We start from the raw sequence: 18507 nt of genomic DNA on the forward strand, positions 1-18507 counted from the left end.
CACGACAAGAAGAAAAGACAGACAAGCAGAAAGTGGCAAGGGTTCTGGAGACTTTCCTTCTTCGTCTCGTTGTTGCTTGTTGTTCATCTAGTTGCTGCCGTCTGCTCATCCATTTTAAACATTCCAGCAACAGTCGCTACTTTGAGATCACAGGTAAACTCCTTCCACCTCAATTTTGATCACAATTTGTCAAAAATCATTCATCGAGTTGAATCTGACATTGAGCTGAATGGTGTCGGCCTACTCATGAAGCCTCATCCGGAACCTTGTGCTGACTCCTCGTCCAGAACTTTACCATGGCTCTCAGTAACCAGCATGGAGCGCCTGCGAACGCGCTGACCACGAAAAACTCATACGTGACTTACAAGCGAGACACAAGATACTTGCTCTACTGGATCATCAACATCTCGAACTCCGTCATCAAAAACCACCAGCGGTCTGATAACGATGTTCCACTGCCTTTCGACCTCAATACCTCGGGACAAACAACCGTTGCGGGCCTCGTGGCAATGGCCCAGATCATTGCAAAAAGTGACCGCCCAGTACCGTCTGCAATTTTCAGTCTTCTACAATCAGTTGTACGCGCACGGTCTGCTTATTACGCCGAGTTTCAGAAGTTCGTCTCCGTGTATCCAGACGCCGATATCGAGAAGAGCAACGCCTCCCACAAACACTTCATCGACGCTCTCAACAAGATATTCGAGCTACTAGGCGGAGATGCATGGCTGGAGAAGCAGAGAGAAGAGAGAAAAAGACGCGAAGAAAACTCCAAGTTGGAGGATGAAGAAAACGTGTTCATCTCCAACAAATTCTCCGCACTGGATCTCGACCTTGGCGAAGTCAATTCCAACGACGAATCCGATACCGAGCATCAGCTTCCAGTGGCTGCAAAGAGTCGCACAAAGAAGAGAAAATTCGGAGCGAAGAAGAGCAGAAGAGAGAAAATGGGCAAGGGATTTCGGAGCATGCCTGCTAAAGTGGACACAAGCCGGAACGAAGTGTCCATCGAGAGCTACGGCATCCTCGAAGCCGACGAGGACCTCATGATGGATTATCTCATGGCCGTCTGCGCCTTCAAATCAGAGTGGTGCGAGATTCGTGCTTTCGTCCAAGACACTTGGCAGGATGTAGCTCATGCAGGACTCAATGGTGCTGTGGCGGGTGGAGTATCCAACATGGCCGTTGCCAAAATCAAGCAGGCAGAGCTCGAGATTTTTGTTGACTTCCCTGGTCACTATTCATACGAAAAAATCATCCAGACTCTCACTCGAGGTGATCTTGACCGTGTTCAGAGGTGGTATGATGATACCCTTGAGGCATTGCCGGAAAATCGGCGCATGAAATGCAGATTCGACATCAAAGAGCAGCTGCTTCTCCATTCATACGAAGCCCTTGTCGACTTCATTACCGACTTCCAAAAGAATCGCAACGGTAGACCAACAAAGTCTATGCATACCAAAATTGGTAATTGGGATCCTCATTTCGACCTCAGACAGGCAACAAAGGAGCAGAGGATTCAATGGCGCCGGTCCTTTACGATAAACTGGCTTTACGACCTTGTCAACACCTTTTCCCATCCAGTGATCAATCATCCCAAGATGAGAGACAAACAAGACGGCATTGACCGAATCGACTGGTCTCCTGATGGCCCATGGAGTCTCAAGCGAAGACTGTTCGGTTTGAACGAGTTTGCAGGCGTGGTTACTTCTCTCGCGATGCAGAAGCCCGGCACAGACATCCGGCAAAAGATATCGCCTCATCACGTCTTTCAACTCCAGTGCATTATCGACGCAACAACCAGCCATCTCGGTATGACAGTATGTGAGCACGGTAGCCATGTTCTGTCGTCGCCCGCAATGAACTACCGTCCTGCACGGGATATTGACACGTTCCTTGACCGAAAAGGGGAGATGCCGAGCACAGGGTTCGTTCCCGCAGTAGAGAATCTCATTGAATCCCTGGAGCTCGTCAGCCGCAAGTATATCAACCCTAACACCCATGAGCCGTCTTCCCAGATGCTTCGTCTCCTCAAATCCGAGTTTATCAACCACCTTGGAGTTTCTCACCCCACTCAGAACGGAAACACGATGCCATCGTCTCGATTTGCAAGCACAAACCCGAACGGTTTATGGGATTATTCGCCATTTCTTTGTGGCGTCGGCCTGGTAGAAGCTCTGCAGCATGCCTACAGCATCAGCATGCGGATATGGGACTTGCTGCCCGAGCCAATTTTGCTTTTCTACCTTCACGACGTGCTGCTGGAGAAGAAGTACATCGAGAAGCCAATCGAATCCATCTGCATCATCGGAAACCTTTTTCCTGAAGCGATCTACACGAATACCTCAATTTCACGGTCAGAAATCACAAAAAGCTTCAAGGCATGGAGAAACACACGAAACTACACACAGCTGCGCAGGAGACAGAAGCTGGTTCCAGGCGCTGTAGACATGCAGGCTGTCATTGACGTCACCAAAAACCACTCATTCAAGATAAAATCGCAGTTGATCCTACATGAAAAAGCAAGCTGGGACCCGAGTCGCATACCTGACGGCGAAATCGACCCCTGGTCTGCTATTGCCGCCATGCGCTTGGGTCAAACAAAGCACGTGGTGAACCCAATGACGGGGACCACAACACTCGAAGACACTGAGCTAGTCCGCCGCGCCAAATTCATGGGAGGAATGTCCGACGAATTTTTGAGAAATTCCTCGATCTACGCCAAGTATGCAGCGCAGCAATCCAACCTCTGTCGTACTATGGCGAAATCCAAATTATTGACCCAGGAACCCCGAAGCAAAAAGCCAAAACCAAAGAAAGGGGACCAGCAAGTCACTTTGGATGACTTGGAGATTGGAAAGATGGATTTCTTGTCCGACATATGTGGTTTTCGTCCGCGTTCGGGCATCAATTACCTGTTGTTGACAGCCAACTTTCTCGACACATTCATGAGAATGGAGGTGAAGCTATCCGGTCTGGATAACCCACTGTTGAAGCGTACTTTGAAGCCGAATTTGCAGTGGGACCTAAGGAATGCCCGCGCAGACCTTACTGAGTTGGCCTTGTCCGGCCAAGATGACGAATGCTTACGAGCGATGGCCGAAACACTGCAGGAGACGCCCGGCCTGCTTATGTATTACGTCTACTGGGACGAAATCGAGGATCCACTGGAGAGGCAGGCCAGAAAGATAGGGATTGAGCTACACAAGGGTATCAATGAGCAGCCATGTGCTGTGATGTAGCCATCAAGTTGGCATTCAGTCCCGTTCATGTGGAAGCGGTCATCCGGTGAACGCATGGATGTTGATGGAGGTAAATGTGGCTCCTGATACCCATAAACCATCGTTGTATAGTTATAAGTGTAGTAAATAAGTATGATTATTATATAAATACCGGCGTATCTGGGACCAATTCTATGTGGGTGCTGAGTCAATTTTCTAAAACTTTAAATGGACGTTGGTGTATCGTGGAACGGTGCAGCATGTTCCATCCACCGGTGATAGAATTTGGAATTGTCGACGTATTTCGGGTTCTGTTCTTTTAAGGTCTCTTCAGAAACGTCAAACAACAACTCCTCTTCACCATGACACAAAGACGTTGCAAGACAGGTTACCACTCAATGCCGATTTTGGCAAGAAAAGCTTGGCTTACGAGAAGTACCATCTGAAATGCAAATTATTACAACAGAGCTAGAATTTTAACATAATCAGGGTCAATTGCAATGAACTTGCACTGTTGTGCTGTGTTGACAGTATAAATTGAGGTTCAACACTTTTATCATTAATATTACATACATCCATCCCCCTATTACTCTCAAACGCGGTTGACCTTAAACCCGCCAGGGACCCGATACTGGAAGAATCCAGTGGGGTCGTACTTGGCAGCTGCGTCTTTAAGAAGCTGCACATTCTCTGCACCATACGACGAAATGACATCCTGTTCCGGGTTGGCGTAGTTCATGTAGAGGAAGGTCGGGTGGTTTTCCAGCGAGGCCGAGTACGCCCTCAGCTCCTCAATCGCCTTGCCCATCTTGCTCTGGACAATGCCCTCGTAACCGGCGTCACCAGCTAACAGAGTGCCTCTGGCCTCGAAGAGAATCGAATCAGCAGGCAGGTTCTTATCGAAGCCAAGGATGTTGTTGCCAGACGTAACGGTGGCAAGGCTCTTGGGCAAGGGCTGGAAGACAAAGTTGACGGAGACAGGAACACTTTCATCGCCAAACTCTTGAGTAAGCGTCACAAAGATATCGGCAGCCTTGTTCATGATCTCAGCGGTGGCTTGGACAGAAAGAGAAAAGGAGATGTAGTGCGAGCCGCCCGTGTCGGCGATGGTAGCAGCGACTCTGCTGAGAGGCTGCTTCGACCTAACGTCTCTCGTAAGAGTGATGTTCTTGAACGCAGCGAAGGTAGGAGAGTTCTCGTTGCCGTCGGTGCTGACAGCCATGGCCATGATGGCGAGGTTACCAGAGTCGGATCGATAGACGACAAACTCGTGGTCGGGGCTGCCAGATCCAATGGAGCTAGCGTAGTTCGTGAATTGGTTGATCACAACGTCCAAGTCGCTCCACGACGCGAAGAGAAGGCCGCCGTAGACACCCGTTGGGGGAACGGTGAAAGTGCGCAAGTCAAACCGAGTGACAATGCCCAAGTTGCTACCGCCACCCTTCAGAGCCTTGAAAAGGTCCGAGTTTTCCTCGCTGTTGGCTTCGACGATGGAGCCGTCGGCAAGAACAACCTCGTATCCCACGACGTTGTCGCATGACAGACCGTACTGCTGAACGTGGTAAGAGGCGCCGCCGGAGACAAGCAGACCGCCGACGCCAACATGGCCGGAGCGGCCGCCGGTGACTCCCAGGTTGTATGGTTCGAGGTAGGTCATGACATCTCCCCATCTGGCGGCAGGTCGGATCTGCGCGACATTCTTTCCGAGAGTGTCAGCCATGATTATTCTTGAAACCAGGTAGGCCAGGAATTAGAAGTGCAACCGTGACGTACCTTGGTCAATGTGCTTTGGCCCGCCCAGTTAGCAGTGCCATTGAAGCAGCTGCTCTTTACAAGCTCGGTGGAGTTGAAGAAGGTCAGGTCAATAGTGACGCCACGGTGGGCAGCATTGTTGTCGAAATCACTGTGACCTCCGGACCGGACAGCGACGTCCCAGTTGCCACCACCGCTCACGCCACTGAGGGCCTTCACAGTACTGGCGACCTGCTCAGTTGAGCGTGGCTGGACGATACAATAGGGCCGGAGGCGACGGTTTTCCGATGAGTAGTACGTCGAGGTACTCTCAGTGTAGGCAATGTCAGCCGGGAAGGCCAAAATGTCTCCAAGCCCAGCGTTGAGAAGAGCATCGCACTAGTGGGTTTCGAGTCAGTTCCTTCTAGTCATGGTAAGGGGTAGGTAATAATATGACCGGTCAGCCGAGGTGAAGAGAGATAAAAAAAGAACCCCGCCAATGAGGTGGTAACTTACACCCTTGAAGCCTGTTGAAGTGGTGTTCTGGGCCAGTGCCTGGGCAGAGAATCCCAGAGACACAACCGCGGCAAGATAAAGCTTGAGAACCATGGTGGAATAAAGAACGACTCAAGTGAGGTACACCGTGGGACAGAAAGGATTGTGCATATCGGTACCCCCAAACACAACGTGCGTCCAGAAAGCAGGACATTGCTCTTTATCTACTCGAATCATTTTCTGACGGCCCAGCAGCATTGTTTCCACTTTCCAAATTACTGATTGGGGTGCGCGTTCCATCGTCCTTCAGTCTTCCTGTGTCGTGAGGTGAACCCTTGCAGTTTCTGTAAGGGCAGGGTCTTTGTGGCGACGAAGCAACCAGTCAAATGGACTTATCAACGACCTAGTTCGGAGAACATTACGAAAGAGGCCTTTGAGCCTTTTGAATATTGAGGATTCATTTAATTTTGCCACGAGGTCTCAATGCCCATTATCTCCGTGTTGGAACTTGGATTCTTCATGTCAGCGCCTAGGTGGCACAGCACATACATGCCCCGGTAGTTCTGCATTCATCGCAGAACGCAATGTCGCTTATGCAGCCGGAGCCCAGACTCAACGAGTCAACACTCTCCGCCAAGTCGGGGAGGAGGTCCAGAACCCTGGCAAACGTATCCTCGGTTGCATGATATGTGTATAAAGGCTAGAAATGTTGCGTATTTCTAGAACGCATACTTAGGCGGAACTGCAACCTAATGATGTCTCATCTTTTCCCCTTGAAAGGATCCCCGCTCCAAATGACTCCTGCTGCAGACCCTAGTCTGGGTGCAAAGTTTGGTTGCAAAGTTTGGGTGCAAAACTAATAGGGTGTAGAGGATGGGTGCCGATCCTTAGGTGCAAAGACCGCGGGACAGCCTGCGCTCGAGCAGGAGAGCCATACTTAACTATCAACCATGCTCCAAACCATTCCCTGAGATTCGCGACTGGTTATTTTTTTATCTCGCGGCTGTAGACCCTTAGGGGACTCAAGGCGATCTGGAGTGGCTCCGGTTATCCACTAGCCCACAATATCATGGCCTGGTCCGCCGGTGATCTTTCGGTGCTCGTGCACGCAACCATATGGGCAGTAAGCAAACGTCCCACCACCCGACAGTTTGGGTCGTCAAGAATATTGGAGGGGATTGACCGCGTGCTAACAAATCTTCCGATTGTTTTCAACAGCTGTTCGCCATAGCGACCGTTTTTCTCGGGCTCAGAGTCTACAGTAGAGTGCAAAAGACGGGCGTGGGGCTACAGGCAGATGACTGGGTCCTCATCGTGGGATGGATCTTCTTGCTCTTGGCTTCGGCCAACATTTCCTGGTTGATGGCTGTCTTCTTGATCCGGGGCAGCTTGCTGAAGATAACCATTGCTCGAACACATCATAATCTCCAGTCTATTGCGTTGGGGTTGACGAAGACGTCATTCGGAATCACGCTGTTGCGGCTGATGCCTGGAGGTTGGGAAGCGAAGCTGATCTGGGGGCTCATCATTACAATGAACTTGCAGTTCGCGGTGCATATCATCGCCTCTTGGCAGGCAATATGCGGTGCTCCTGACGACGGACAACATATTGGAGGAGACAGGTGCTGGCGGCTGGACCAGTCCGTGACGTTTACAGTTTTCAGTGCTGGTATGCCCTTTCCTTCCGAACTCGAAGAACTTCAAGATCTTCCCTTGGCCATCACAAATGCTTACTCAATTCCTCTGCTACAGTGTACTCGGCACTTTGCGACTTCGTCCTTGCCCTCCTGCCTTGGAAAATGATCTTTAACCTACAAATGAAACAGTCGGAGAGAATCAGTGTGGCCGTAGCATTGAGCATGGGGGTTCTTGCAGGTGTAACAGGCATCATGAAAGCCGTCCAGGGCTACATGTTGATCAATGTGAGATCTCCAGACTGTAAGTGACCCAGCGCAAATTGGACAAAACTTGTCCAGCGAAAGAAATGTGTGCTAATACGATGCCCTGTTCTACAGACCTGTACAACCAAGCAGTCTACTGGATTTGGTCTATGGCTGAGCCAAACGTTACCATCATCTCGGCTTCCATCCCTGTACTTCGCGGCTTTGTCCGCAACGTCCGAAAGCGAACCGAGTCATCGCCGGGAGCTGGCGCCTACCTCAAAACGGGAGATAACAGCGGGAGGTTTTACAATCGGAGCGTGGTAACGACGGTGAGGGCGGACCCCAAGGATCAAGACGCTGCTAGCGATAGCAGCATTCTTGACCGGAGCAATAATAATGGCGACACCAACAACGGGGGAGGAATTACGTGGACAACAGAAATCAGTGTGGAGTATGAACCTCAGCCTTCGGACGGGAAACAGGGGGGTTCTGCGAGTTCAAAAAAGCCCTCGAACGCGGTAGAGTTTGAGATGGACCGCATGGATCATTCCGGTAGACCAGTTGCTAGATCCGATTAACGGTACTTAAGAAAAGGGACTGTACGGCTTGGAGATAAAGGCCTGTCTTAAAAGAGAAGCACAAATCCAAACAGCCCGTGATACTACGCTTTCGGTCGCGCCTGCTAACAAATTCTGTCGTATTAACAGTGTTGGGACCACGCAGAGATCATCTGGACACCTTCCATTGGCGATCAGTCGTGATTTAAGCATATTGCAAGGGACCTGAACATCTGTACACTTCTGTGGCCTGTCTGGGTTACCCTGGAATATGCCTCGTGTCTAGACCCAAAGTGGTATGTTGACCAGCTCACGAGTTGGAACAGTATCCATCCACCATAACTCCGCGCGGAGTTTGGTTCAAGCTGTCAGCAGACCCGTTTGCACAATAAATGACCAATGAGAAATCGTTAATATGCTATCAATCACCTCGAAGAGAGAGGACGAGAGGTCGAGACCGTGGACAAGACAAGGGGGCGGCTATGAGATGACTACTACACTAGCCACTTCCCGCACCCCTCCACTTTCTTTCTCTTTCCTCTCTTTTCTTTTTGTTGGTCCAACAAAGACTAGGACGCACTCTACTCCAGAGTTGCGCTTGTCAACGCGGCAAGCCCACTGTTTTAGATTAACAGCCGCCGTACGAGGTTGCATCAACAGTGGCACCTTTTCCGCGCTAACGGGTGAAACCCTGGAGGTGGTGTATGGAAGGATCCACAAGGCAGACCGGCCGCTAAGCCCCGTAGATTACGGTTGCAACCGCGCACCCCGGAGGGCTCCGAAGACGGCGATCATTGTCCGAAATATACAGCCATTTTGCATAAAGGAGTAATGCAGAAAACAGCGTTGGTGGAATAAATCTGTTGTAAATTAAACAAGAATCAGGCTGCAGCTGGTGTTTCAAGCTGGCATCTGTTGTGAGCTGCCTATCTCCTGGGTTATATTTCCACTAAATTCCCATCAATAGAGCTGGTAGTACAAACCGCTTGATTTTTTTGGGTGCTGTAATCGGCTAAATGCAACTCCGACGGTAGCGGCTTGGTGCACCTCGGCGATTTCCTGGTCCAAGGCGTAGTGAAGTAAAATAAACCACGAGGATAAAATCTATTTGCTTAAATACACCATAGTAACCTTACTATAACCAGCATACTAACCACTTCCTTGTAAACTATCTATTCATTCCTGTTTCCTTAATTCTTCAATTTGGTCTGTGTAGATTCCGCAACCAGCTTCGATATGGCGGAAATGGCCTTTCCGCCCATCATTTCGAACACGGACACGTCTGCCATGAACTCTTTTCCGATCCAGTTGCGCAATTCGACGGCCACAAGTGAGTCGACCCCGTAAGCGTGGAGTGGTTTGTCTCCATCAATGTCCTCCGCCTGCATCGACAAGGCCCTCGAGAGCTTCTGCGCGAGTGCATCCGAAACCAGCTCGGCCCTCTCCTCTATTGAGTTGGACTGTCGGAATAGCGCTCCAAAATTGGCGGCGTTGGAAGAACCCGAGGTGCCGGACAGACCTCGCGCCTGGCTGAAGTAAGCAAACATGGGGCGCTGCATCATCTCCACGGGCTCCATGCCGCGAGAGATCAGGTCCTTGGGAGTGACGATGCCCATAGAGACCTGGCTCTTTGCCGGAGAGGGGAACTCCAGCTCGGGGCTGCAGGCAATGTCAAGGAGACTGAGGAGCTCCTTCTCCTCTACTTGCACCAGGTTGCTCGCGCTTGAAAACGTCTTCTTCAGGTTCTCAGTCTCTGCAATGACACCGATTCCCTTCATAGCGCCGACGTCAATGGAAAGGGCCCTTTGGCCGTTGTTGATGCGGAAGCGGGCCAGCGAGTCCTGGAACGTACAGCCAGCTGCATAATTCGCCTGGCCGCCATTTCCGATGATACCCGAAACGGAGGAAAGAAGGATAAAGAAGTCGAGGTTCTCAGGAAGAAGCTTGTGCAGGTTCCATGACGTCTCAACCTTGGACCTGACGGTACGCTCCCACTGATCGTGAGTCATGTTCTCAAAGATAGAGTCCTAAGACTTGTCAGCAAACCAGCTTTTTTTCACCATCAGGAGAGCCGCGGGGAGGAAGGGTTGATGTTCGTTTGGGGCAGAAGGCAGTTGATGTTTTCTTACATTCAAAACCATGGCAGCATTGATGCAACCCTTCACCGGCGGCATTGTCTTGCCGCATTCCTCAAGCACCTGCTTAAGTGATTCCTTGCTGGAAACATCACACCTGGGGGTCATGATGGTGACACCCTGCTCAGTCAACTCGGCCACAAGCTCGGCGGCGGCGCCAGAAGCAGCGCCAGATCTCGAAGGCACGATGAAGTTCTTGGCACCCTTAGTTGTCATCCATCGGAGCATGGACCGGCCAATGCCTCCTAGGCCACCGGAAACGAGATAGGTGCCATTTTCTCCAAAGGTCCAAGTACGACGGTGAATAACGCGCTTCTAGAAAAGTAAAGTCAATCAGCAACGCAGTAATTCACATACAACGTTGTCGCTCCATGGGGCTTACGTACCTCGACAGTAGTACAAGAATCCACCTTGATGACGATGCGTCCTGTGTTGTTGCCGCTCTGGAAATACCTGAAAGCCTCCTCCACAGCACTGAGCGCAAATGTGTGGATTGGCCGCGGGGCGTGAATGACGCCGTCCCCAGCCAAGCCCATGGTCTTGCGCAACAGGTCTTTGCTAATCTCCTTGCGGTGGAAGAAGACATGGCTGAGGTCGATTGCTGAGAAGGTCCTGTTGCCGGCAAAAAAGGCCATTGGAAGCTGTGAGTTGGCGTTGATATCCGCCTTTCCAATCTCAAGGAATCGGCCGTAGGGAGCAAGGATCTCCCAGGACGCTCTTAGACCCTCGCCAACAAGTGAGTTGAGGACAACGTCCACGCCGTAGTTGTTGGTGAGACGTTGAATACCCTTGGCGTAGCTTGGGTCGCGACTGTAGAAGATGTGGTCCTCGGGGATACCATAGACGTCTTGGAGAAGCTGTTTCTTGTGATCATAACCTACAGTGGCGAAGACCTCGGCACCAAGCAGTTTTGCCACTTGTATAGCCAATTGCCCGGTGGCACCGGAGCCTGCGTGGATGAGGACCTTCTCGCCTTTTTGCAAGTGTGCCACATTGATCAGGGAGTACCAAGCAGTGAGAGCCGGGCTCGCGATTGCACAACTTTCATCGAAAGAAAGGCTATCGGGGATCGGGACCACAGTCGACTCCTCACTGCGAGGATAGGCTTTCATGCAACCCATGGTATACATGCAGACGCGATCTCCTACACTCACGGACTTGCATTCAGAACCCACTCGAGTGACAACACCGGCGCAATCAGAGCCAAGATAACCATCACCCAGCCTGCCCAGAGCACTGAAAAGATCCTGGAAGCTGACACCCCAGGACTTTGCCTCAATCTCAACGTCAAGGGGACCGAGGGGCTCGTAGTAGTCCATGTCCTCAATGTACTGGAAGGTCTCAAGAGATCCTCGAGTTGCAATGTCAAGCTTCAGTGGCGGGCCGGGGAGCCATGGCTCTGATTTACGTTGCGGGCTGAGTGTTGAGTTGAGTTCTCTGTTGAGGTCGGCCTCTTCAACCATGCGCCCAATGAGTACCTGGCCTTGTCGAGCAATGTACTCGAGCTCTGGCTTGACTGCCTCGAATGCTGACAAGAAAACCCTGGAGATAGTCTCTGCAAGCCCGCCAACGTCTGCCCCGTTACCTTCGTAAGACAGAGAAACGATGTGCTTGCTGGTGAACTCGGAGCGCAATGTTCGAAGGAAGCCGTCTTTGAGATCCGAGAAAGGCTTTGAGGGTGGGTGAGGGTTCTCAGACGTATCGGTGGCTGTTACCCACAGCATGTTGGTAGCATGTCTAATCCATTTCAAGATCCATGTCAATGTGGGGGCGTCGACATCAGCTAACAGCGATTTGCCCATATCGGCGAGGAACACAACCGCGCTTGTGGGAGACACAGCCGCCTGCGCCATATCGAAAATAGTCAAGACCTTGGTTTGATAACCCAGTGAGGTGAAGGGGCCGTTGGCGGCGGTTGATGCCACGCTGAACTGATACTCGTCGCCGCTGTTGACAACAAAGTACACAGTCCTGCTGTTATTGCTGGGCATCGCCAGGGCAGGGCTGGCAGTAGAGACAATGATGCTGGCTTGGTGAGCGACATCGTCCTTGAAATCCTTAATAACAACATCGTTTCCAGAGAACGCATTCTCTTGCAAGAGGAAATGCCACTCAGCTTCGCTGACTGTCGGACGAGAAATGCGGGTCTTCTCCTCGCCGCACCACCAGGTCGCAGTGAGACCAAAGGCGAACTGTACCAGGAAGTTATCCGAGGCTGTCATTTCATGGAACACGAGGTGGCCACCAGGCTTCAGAAGGCGGCGAACATTTTGAAGTGTGCTGGCGAGGTTCTTGGTTGCGTGGAGAGCTCTGTCGGCAAGAATAATATCATAGCCCTCTTCCTCAAAATTTTGGTCGAGCACATCATGCTCGAGGTCGAGGACCTTGAAGCTCATCCTATCACTTTCTTTGGAAAAATTCTCTTGGACTTTTTCGAAGGAATCGCCAACCGAGTCTGTAAAAACGTACTCCGAGAAGGCATCACCTCCTGTGCGTGTCTCCACTTGTCCGAAAGCTGCAAGGACACGGCTGGTGAATGATCCGTTTCGGCCGCCAAGCTCAAGAATCTTTTGGGATGGATCTTGATGCGCGGTAAGCTCTAGATAGGAAGCGATCTTGTTGTTGAATGTCTGGTTCAAGATGTCATCTTGGAAGTCCTGAGCCAGGGATGTCTTGCCAATGTAGTCCTGAACATCGACCTCGCCGTGCACAATCGGAACAAGATTTTCGGCAATGTCGATCAGCAGGGACCAAGATGGCTTTTGGTTGCGCAGGTCTTCGAGCTCGGCCTGCAGCTCCTCCTCACTCACATCGATCACGGTCCTGCCAGGGATCTGTCGGAGTTGGGCACAGACCCATGCGACGTAGTTTTTCATCTCAGGAGGCGCCTGAGCCCAATCCGTACCTACAAGCTCATTGAGATTGCGCTGTAGAACAGCTCTAAGAGCCTTTTCCAACTGCATAGAATGATCAATGGCGTCGGTTTCGTCATTGAAAAACTCTTCAGCACCAACGTAGGCGCGCAGTTGATCGGAGCTCAGAAGTGCCAGCTGCGGCTTCCAGTCAATGCTATGAAGCAGTTTCCTTCCACCCTCAGTACTCAACTCGGCACCACCGACAGGGCTTGTAGTGAAGCGCTTCACATGGCATAAAGGCGAGCCATCCTGAGCGTAGATGGCTAAGGTGCACTCCAGGCCACTTGAAGCGGCTTTGCTGTCATATTGGGTGACAACCTGGACGTGCTCGGTCTCGGGATACTGCCATCCGCTGGCAGACAGCCAGGCGTCGTGAATCTGATGAGGAACGTTTGTAGGTATCTCGGCTGACACACCCTTGGATGGTCCCAAGAAGCAAACCTGGATAGCGGCATCGAAGACTCCAGGATGGCAAATACCTTCGAACTTCTGGTTGGTCACGTCAATCTGCGACGTTCCAATCTCGTCGCCATCCCAAGCCAAATGGTCCGACAGGGCGAAAGCTGGGCCGTACCTAAGACCTTGGTCGTGGAGCCATTTGTAGAAGTCTCGCTTGGGAATGGATTTGGTGCATGTTCTCTTTGCATGCTCGTATCCACTCTTCAGTGTCTGCTTGTACTTCAAAGTCTCCTGGCCATTGTCGACCTCAGTATTCTCCTCGGCGTACTCCGCGTGGATGACACTCCGGAAAACCTCGCTCCAGTGATTATCCAGAATAGCAAATACACGGACCTCAAACCGATTTGAAGTTTTCTCGTAAGACTGTTGGAGTGGCTGCAACTGGGTGATGAGTTCGGTCTGGCCTTCAGGACGAAGTACGACTGGCTTCATAAATGCAGCTTCCTTGACCAAGAAGCCCGTAACGGGCTGGTCAGTAGACTGTCGGACAGCTTCCAAAGCCATCATAAGTGTTCCTGCCGCGGGGAAGAGGATAGTCTCCCCAATGACGTGATCAGCCATCCACGGTGTCTCTTGAACACTGAGATGCTTGCGCCAGCGAGGCTGGAGGGGGTTCCAGTCAGTCACCCGGACGCCAAGCACATTTCTTGGGACCGCGGCACGTGAAGCCCAGTCCCGGTAAAGACGAGTCTCATGCCAGTACTTCAGCGAATGATCGAAGGGATACTCGGGAAGGTCGATCAAGAACTTCTGAGCGGACGATTGACTGTTGACGGCGGCAACTGAGGCCGAGTGGCCAAGACCGAAGAAGCGACCGACCATTCCCATAACGGCCTTGACAGGGCTTTCGAATTTTGAAAGCACAGAAGAGTATCTGAATCCCTTCTCACCAACGACTGCAGTCAGTGAATCGACCGCAGGTCGTTTCAGTGCCGCAGCTGGGCCTATTTCGAGGTAGTCGGACAGCTTTCCAATACCATCAACCTTCGGGGCAGCCACAGCAAGGTATTGGATGGCATCAACGAAGCGCACCGGAGAAACCAAGTTGTCAACCCAGTATCTAGGATTGGCCAGGGTGTTCGGAGAAGCTTTCTGTCCAGTCACGGAGGAAATCATGAGAATCTTGTTGTACTCTGCGGGTCCGGCCCCCAGGACGCCGAGAGACTCAATGTAGTCGTCCGATATCTGCTTCATGGCTGGAGAGTGATAAGCGATTCCGGTTTTGACGGTCCTGGCGAATACTTTTTCTTGGTCCAAAATTTGCTTTAGAGCTTCGATATCGTTCTCAGGACCGGATATAGTAACGTTAGTCGGACTGTTGATGCAAGCGACTGTAAGGCTTGTGAGGGAATGCTTCGCCAGGTACTCGGGAACCTCGCGTTCTGGGAGATTGACGGACATCATAGCGCCTCTGACCTCCTGAGACGCAGACATTTCGGCAGCTAGTCTGCCCCTGTGATAGGCAACTTTGCACGCAGCCTCAAGGGACAGAGCGCCAATAGTGTATGCTGCGGCAATCTCTCCAGAGGAGTGCCCAACGACGGCCTCGGGCAAAATGTTGAAGCTTCTCAGTAGTTCGATCAAGGCCACCTGCAAAGCCGTACACAGTGGCTGGCTAAATCTGGCATTGTTGATTCTCTCCTTGTTTCTCATTTCCTCTGTTTCATTTAGCATTAGCATATCCCAATCATGTTACAGTCATGAGTCGGATTTCCAACTTACCGAGCAAGTCCCAGTCCGCTCCCAGATCGCGGAAGACGCCGGAAATCTTCTCGAGTATCGAAGCAAAGATAGGGTATGAGAGCAGTCCCAAACCCATCTCAGCGTACTGGGCGCCCTGTCCGGTGAAGATAAATCCCAGACGCGTGTCTCTTCCAGAACGAACGGGTGTGGAAAGGGCAGACTTCACAGTCTCAGAGGTGTCTTTGACACCAACAACAGCGTATGACCTCCAAGGCATGACACTTCGGCGCTCAGAAAGAGTGAAAGAAAGACGTTTTAGTAGCTCTTCAGATCCTGTGACCTTGGATCCAAAGTACTGAACCTGTTCAGGAAGCATACGCTTCAAAGCGGCTTCATCCTTGGCTGACCATACGAGAAGCTGGTACTCATCAGCCTTTTCACTATCGCCATTGGACTTTGCCTGGCCATTGGCGACGGCATGTCCGTTAGCGGTATCATGTTCGTTAGTCTCAGTATGGCCATTGGTAGTTGCAGTCCCGTTGGTTTCACTCTGACCACTGGTAGTAGTATAACCGTTGGTAGTAGTATGACCATTGGTAGTAGTATGACCATTGGTAGTAGTATGACCGTTGGTAGTAGCAGTATGACCATTGGTAGTAGTATGACCATTGGTAGCAGTATGGCCGTTGCTAGCAGGCGTAGTCAGTGCCAAAGTGTTATGGAAACCCTTCAATGAAAGAGTTTCGAGAGTGTGATAAGCATCATCCATGATAATGTGGCCATTAGATCCACCAAAACCAAAAGAGTTGAGCGAAATACGGCGTAGACCCGAGGTTGGCCAAGCCACAACTGTGGTCGGGATCTTTAGAAATCTTCAGTTAGCTTGAATGAGCTAGAATAAAGATAGTGCGGTTTCATACCGCAATGTTGTAGAACTTGGCGTTGATTTTGGGGTTAAGCTTCTCAAACATAGCAACGGGAGGAATCATGCCCCGTTCAAGGATAGAGACACATTTGGCAATGCCGGCAAGACCACTTCCGGCCTCCAAATGGCCGATATTGGCTTTAATGGAACCACTAGATATAGCATATGAGTTACTTAACCAATTAGATGCGAGTAATGGGAGACTTACACCCAGAGAGGCTCTTGTCGTGAGCGGCTAGATCTGAAAACTCGACCAATGGACTTGACCTCAGTCGAGTCGCCAACCTGAGTACCAGTGCCTAATATGAACTATTAGAGTACGATGAACAAGGTTTCGTATATAGGAGGTGCATACCATGAGCTTCGACGTAGCGAGTCGACTCGAACCCCAGTTTCGCACTGGCATAGACTCTGCGAATAAGATCCTCCTGAGACTCACCGCTAGGCTGAGTGAGACCAGGCGTATGACCATCCTGATTCGATCCGGTTCCTCGGATAACGGCACGAATCATGTTACCATCTCTGACTGCATCCGAGAGCCGCTTCAGAACTATGACAACACAGCCTTCTCCTCTGCCATAGCCATTCGCTCGCTCATCGAAACTATGGCAAACACTATCCTTGGACAGGAACCCCATGTTGGACAGGAACATGGACAGTTCAGTAGTCAGGACAGCATTGGTTCCAGCCAGAATTGACTAGACTCACATGTCAGTCCATTTTCGCAACTATGATTATATGAGCGGATGATTTAGCTCCTACCATTGAGCTCTGGCCACTGCGAAGAGACTGAACTGCAATATCAGTTGCAATTACACTTGTGGAGCATGCTGTGTTCAGAGCCATGCTTGGGCCCTTGAGATCATAGAACCAACTCAGGCGGTTAGCCAAAATTGATGGAGCAGTGCCAGTGGCCATATTGAAGGGCGCTTGATCGGCATCCTTTGTAATCAATCTCATGTAGTCGAAGGCCATTGCAGATGCATAAACTGAAGTGTCCGACCCGGCGATAGACTCGATAGGAATCCCAGCTAATTCTAGTGTCAATGGCTACTATAAAGAAGGGAAGGCGCATGAGCCAGTAGGTCTGAACCAAAACTGTGGGCTTACCATTTTCTAGGGCGTGGTATGAAGTTTCAAGCATCCAACGTTGCTGAGGATCCATGGAGGCAGCCTCTTTGGACGTGATGGAGAAGAAGGGGGCGTCGAAAACAGCTGGGTCCTGCTTCAAAAAGTGTGCCCCCTTGGATTTCATCTAGTGACATTATTAGCAGTTGTAATATCTGATAGAGGGTGCAAGTATTAGTACTGTGTTCAGTTCGGGTCCGGTAGGATCGTAGAAGGCATCGAGGTTCGCCCTCGACGCCGGCCATGGTGACACAGTGTTTCTGCCCTTCTCAAGCATATCCCAGAAGCTGCTTTCATCTTCAGCAGCTTGAGGAAGCTTGTAGGAGAGACCGACGATGGCAATTGGTTCCATGGCTAATTGGACTATCAGAACTGATATTGGACCTCAAATGTGGGAATAAAAGGGGGAAAGTGTATCAAGATTGAGAGAGAAGAAACGATATGTCTGCAGAGCTGTTCTGATGATAAATGAGGTAAAGATGGAGTTGTTTGACCTGATTTTCGAGTTTGAAGTATGGGTGATTCGTGATATTTATAGTCAGTTGTTGTTTCTCTTCCATCGCCATTGCCGCCAGACGAACATGTTTGGCGTCAACTCTCGGCAGCAAAATCCTAACCACGTTTTCAACGAATGGCGATATTTGGTCCTAGTCCCTATCTGGCGTGTTTTTTTTCTCGGTTCTGAACCTGCTCCGGCGAACGCCGAATACTTCACTGAGGCCATCACCACGAAACTTGCAGGCTTGACAGTTGCAGGCGTGGGGGTGTTGGCATGCGATGCGGGGCCCGCAATTATCAAAAACGGAACCCTTCCTGACCGGTTTAGTACTTTGGCACAGATGTATGAGTGAATGACCGTGTGTAAGCGCGGCACAGCGGGTGAGTGGGCATAGGTTACATTGCAGATCTTCACGTCAGCCTAACAGATAATTAGACCGCGAACCCCCTGTCCCACATTATTGAGTGTGTCCCCTAGCCTGAGGAACGCAGGAGTCGATAGACACTCATTGGACCACACCACGTGGTAGAGAAATGTCACCGACACCAGCTATAGGGCTTACTCTGCTCCAACTTGTGAAGTGTGTGAGAATATAGGATACTACTACGAAAGGACCTTTTGAAGCGTCGCCACCCAACCAAATGGCGTTTCTTCTACAGCGGCCAGTCCCCGGTATCATGTAATGTAATATTTACCCGACTTGCTGCGCCCCTGCCTCTGTCCGTCCGTCTCCCTCTTCCCCCTGTATCTGCATTATTGGCAGCTCCCCAAACAAGCGAGGCGTGGTTCAAACTTACGGCCGAGCTGCAGCATTCGCCCTACCTGTTTGCCAATACCAATGCCAAGCGTCTCTGCATCTTCCAACCATGCGACCAATTG

The 18507-nt window shown here is 50.9% G+C and overlaps 4 protein-coding genes across 4 annotated transcripts; 2 read left to right on the forward strand and 2 right to left on the reverse strand.

Moving 5' to 3' along the window:
- Positions 1-296: 296 nt before the first annotated feature.
- On the forward strand, positions 297-3239 carry EsH8_IV_001293 (uncharacterized protein; the record flags this gene model as incomplete). The annotated part of the gene is made up of 1 exon (XM_083266183.1): positions 297-3239. The coding sequence occupies one exon, from the start codon at positions 297-299 to the stop codon at positions 3237-3239; it is 2943 nt and encodes a 980-aa protein (XP_083125078.1).
- A 571-nt stretch (positions 3240-3810) lies between these two features.
- EsH8_IV_001294 (FAD-binding oxidoreductase) lies at positions 3811-5558 on the reverse strand (the record flags this gene model as incomplete). Its single annotated transcript, XM_083266184.1, has 3 exons — positions 3811-4917; positions 4992-5348; positions 5466-5558. The coding sequence occupies 3 exons, from the start codon at positions 5556-5558 to the stop codon at positions 3811-3813; spliced, it is 1557 nt and encodes a 518-aa protein (XP_083125079.1).
- Positions 5559-6977: 1419 nt separating this feature from the next.
- On the forward strand, positions 6978-7905 carry EsH8_IV_001295 (uncharacterized protein; the record flags this gene model as incomplete). Its single annotated transcript, XM_083266185.1, has 3 exons — positions 6978-7113; positions 7197-7382; positions 7460-7905. 3 exons carry the CDS (start codon positions 6978-6980, stop codon positions 7903-7905), a joined length of 768 nt encoding a protein of 255 aa, XP_083125080.1.
- Positions 7906-9074: 1169 nt separating this feature from the next.
- On the reverse strand, positions 9075-17481 carry EsH8_IV_001296 (type I polyketide synthase; the record flags this gene model as incomplete). The annotated part of the gene is made up of 10 exons (XM_083266186.1): positions 9075-9911; positions 10014-10334; positions 10406-15051; positions 15116-15938; positions 15997-16153; positions 16210-16300; positions 16357-16699; positions 16764-17032; positions 17112-17256; positions 17311-17481. 10 exons carry the CDS (start codon positions 17479-17481, stop codon positions 9075-9077), a joined length of 7803 nt encoding a protein of 2600 aa, XP_083125081.1.
- Between the last annotated feature and the right edge of the window lie 1026 nt (positions 17482-18507).

Source organism: Colletotrichum jinshuiense, chromosome 4 (assembly GCF_051148585.1).
Source record: "Colletotrichum jinshuiense chromosome 4, complete sequence".
Classification (NCBI taxonomy): domain Eukaryota; kingdom Fungi; phylum Ascomycota; class Sordariomycetes; order Glomerellales; family Glomerellaceae; genus Colletotrichum; species Colletotrichum jinshuiense.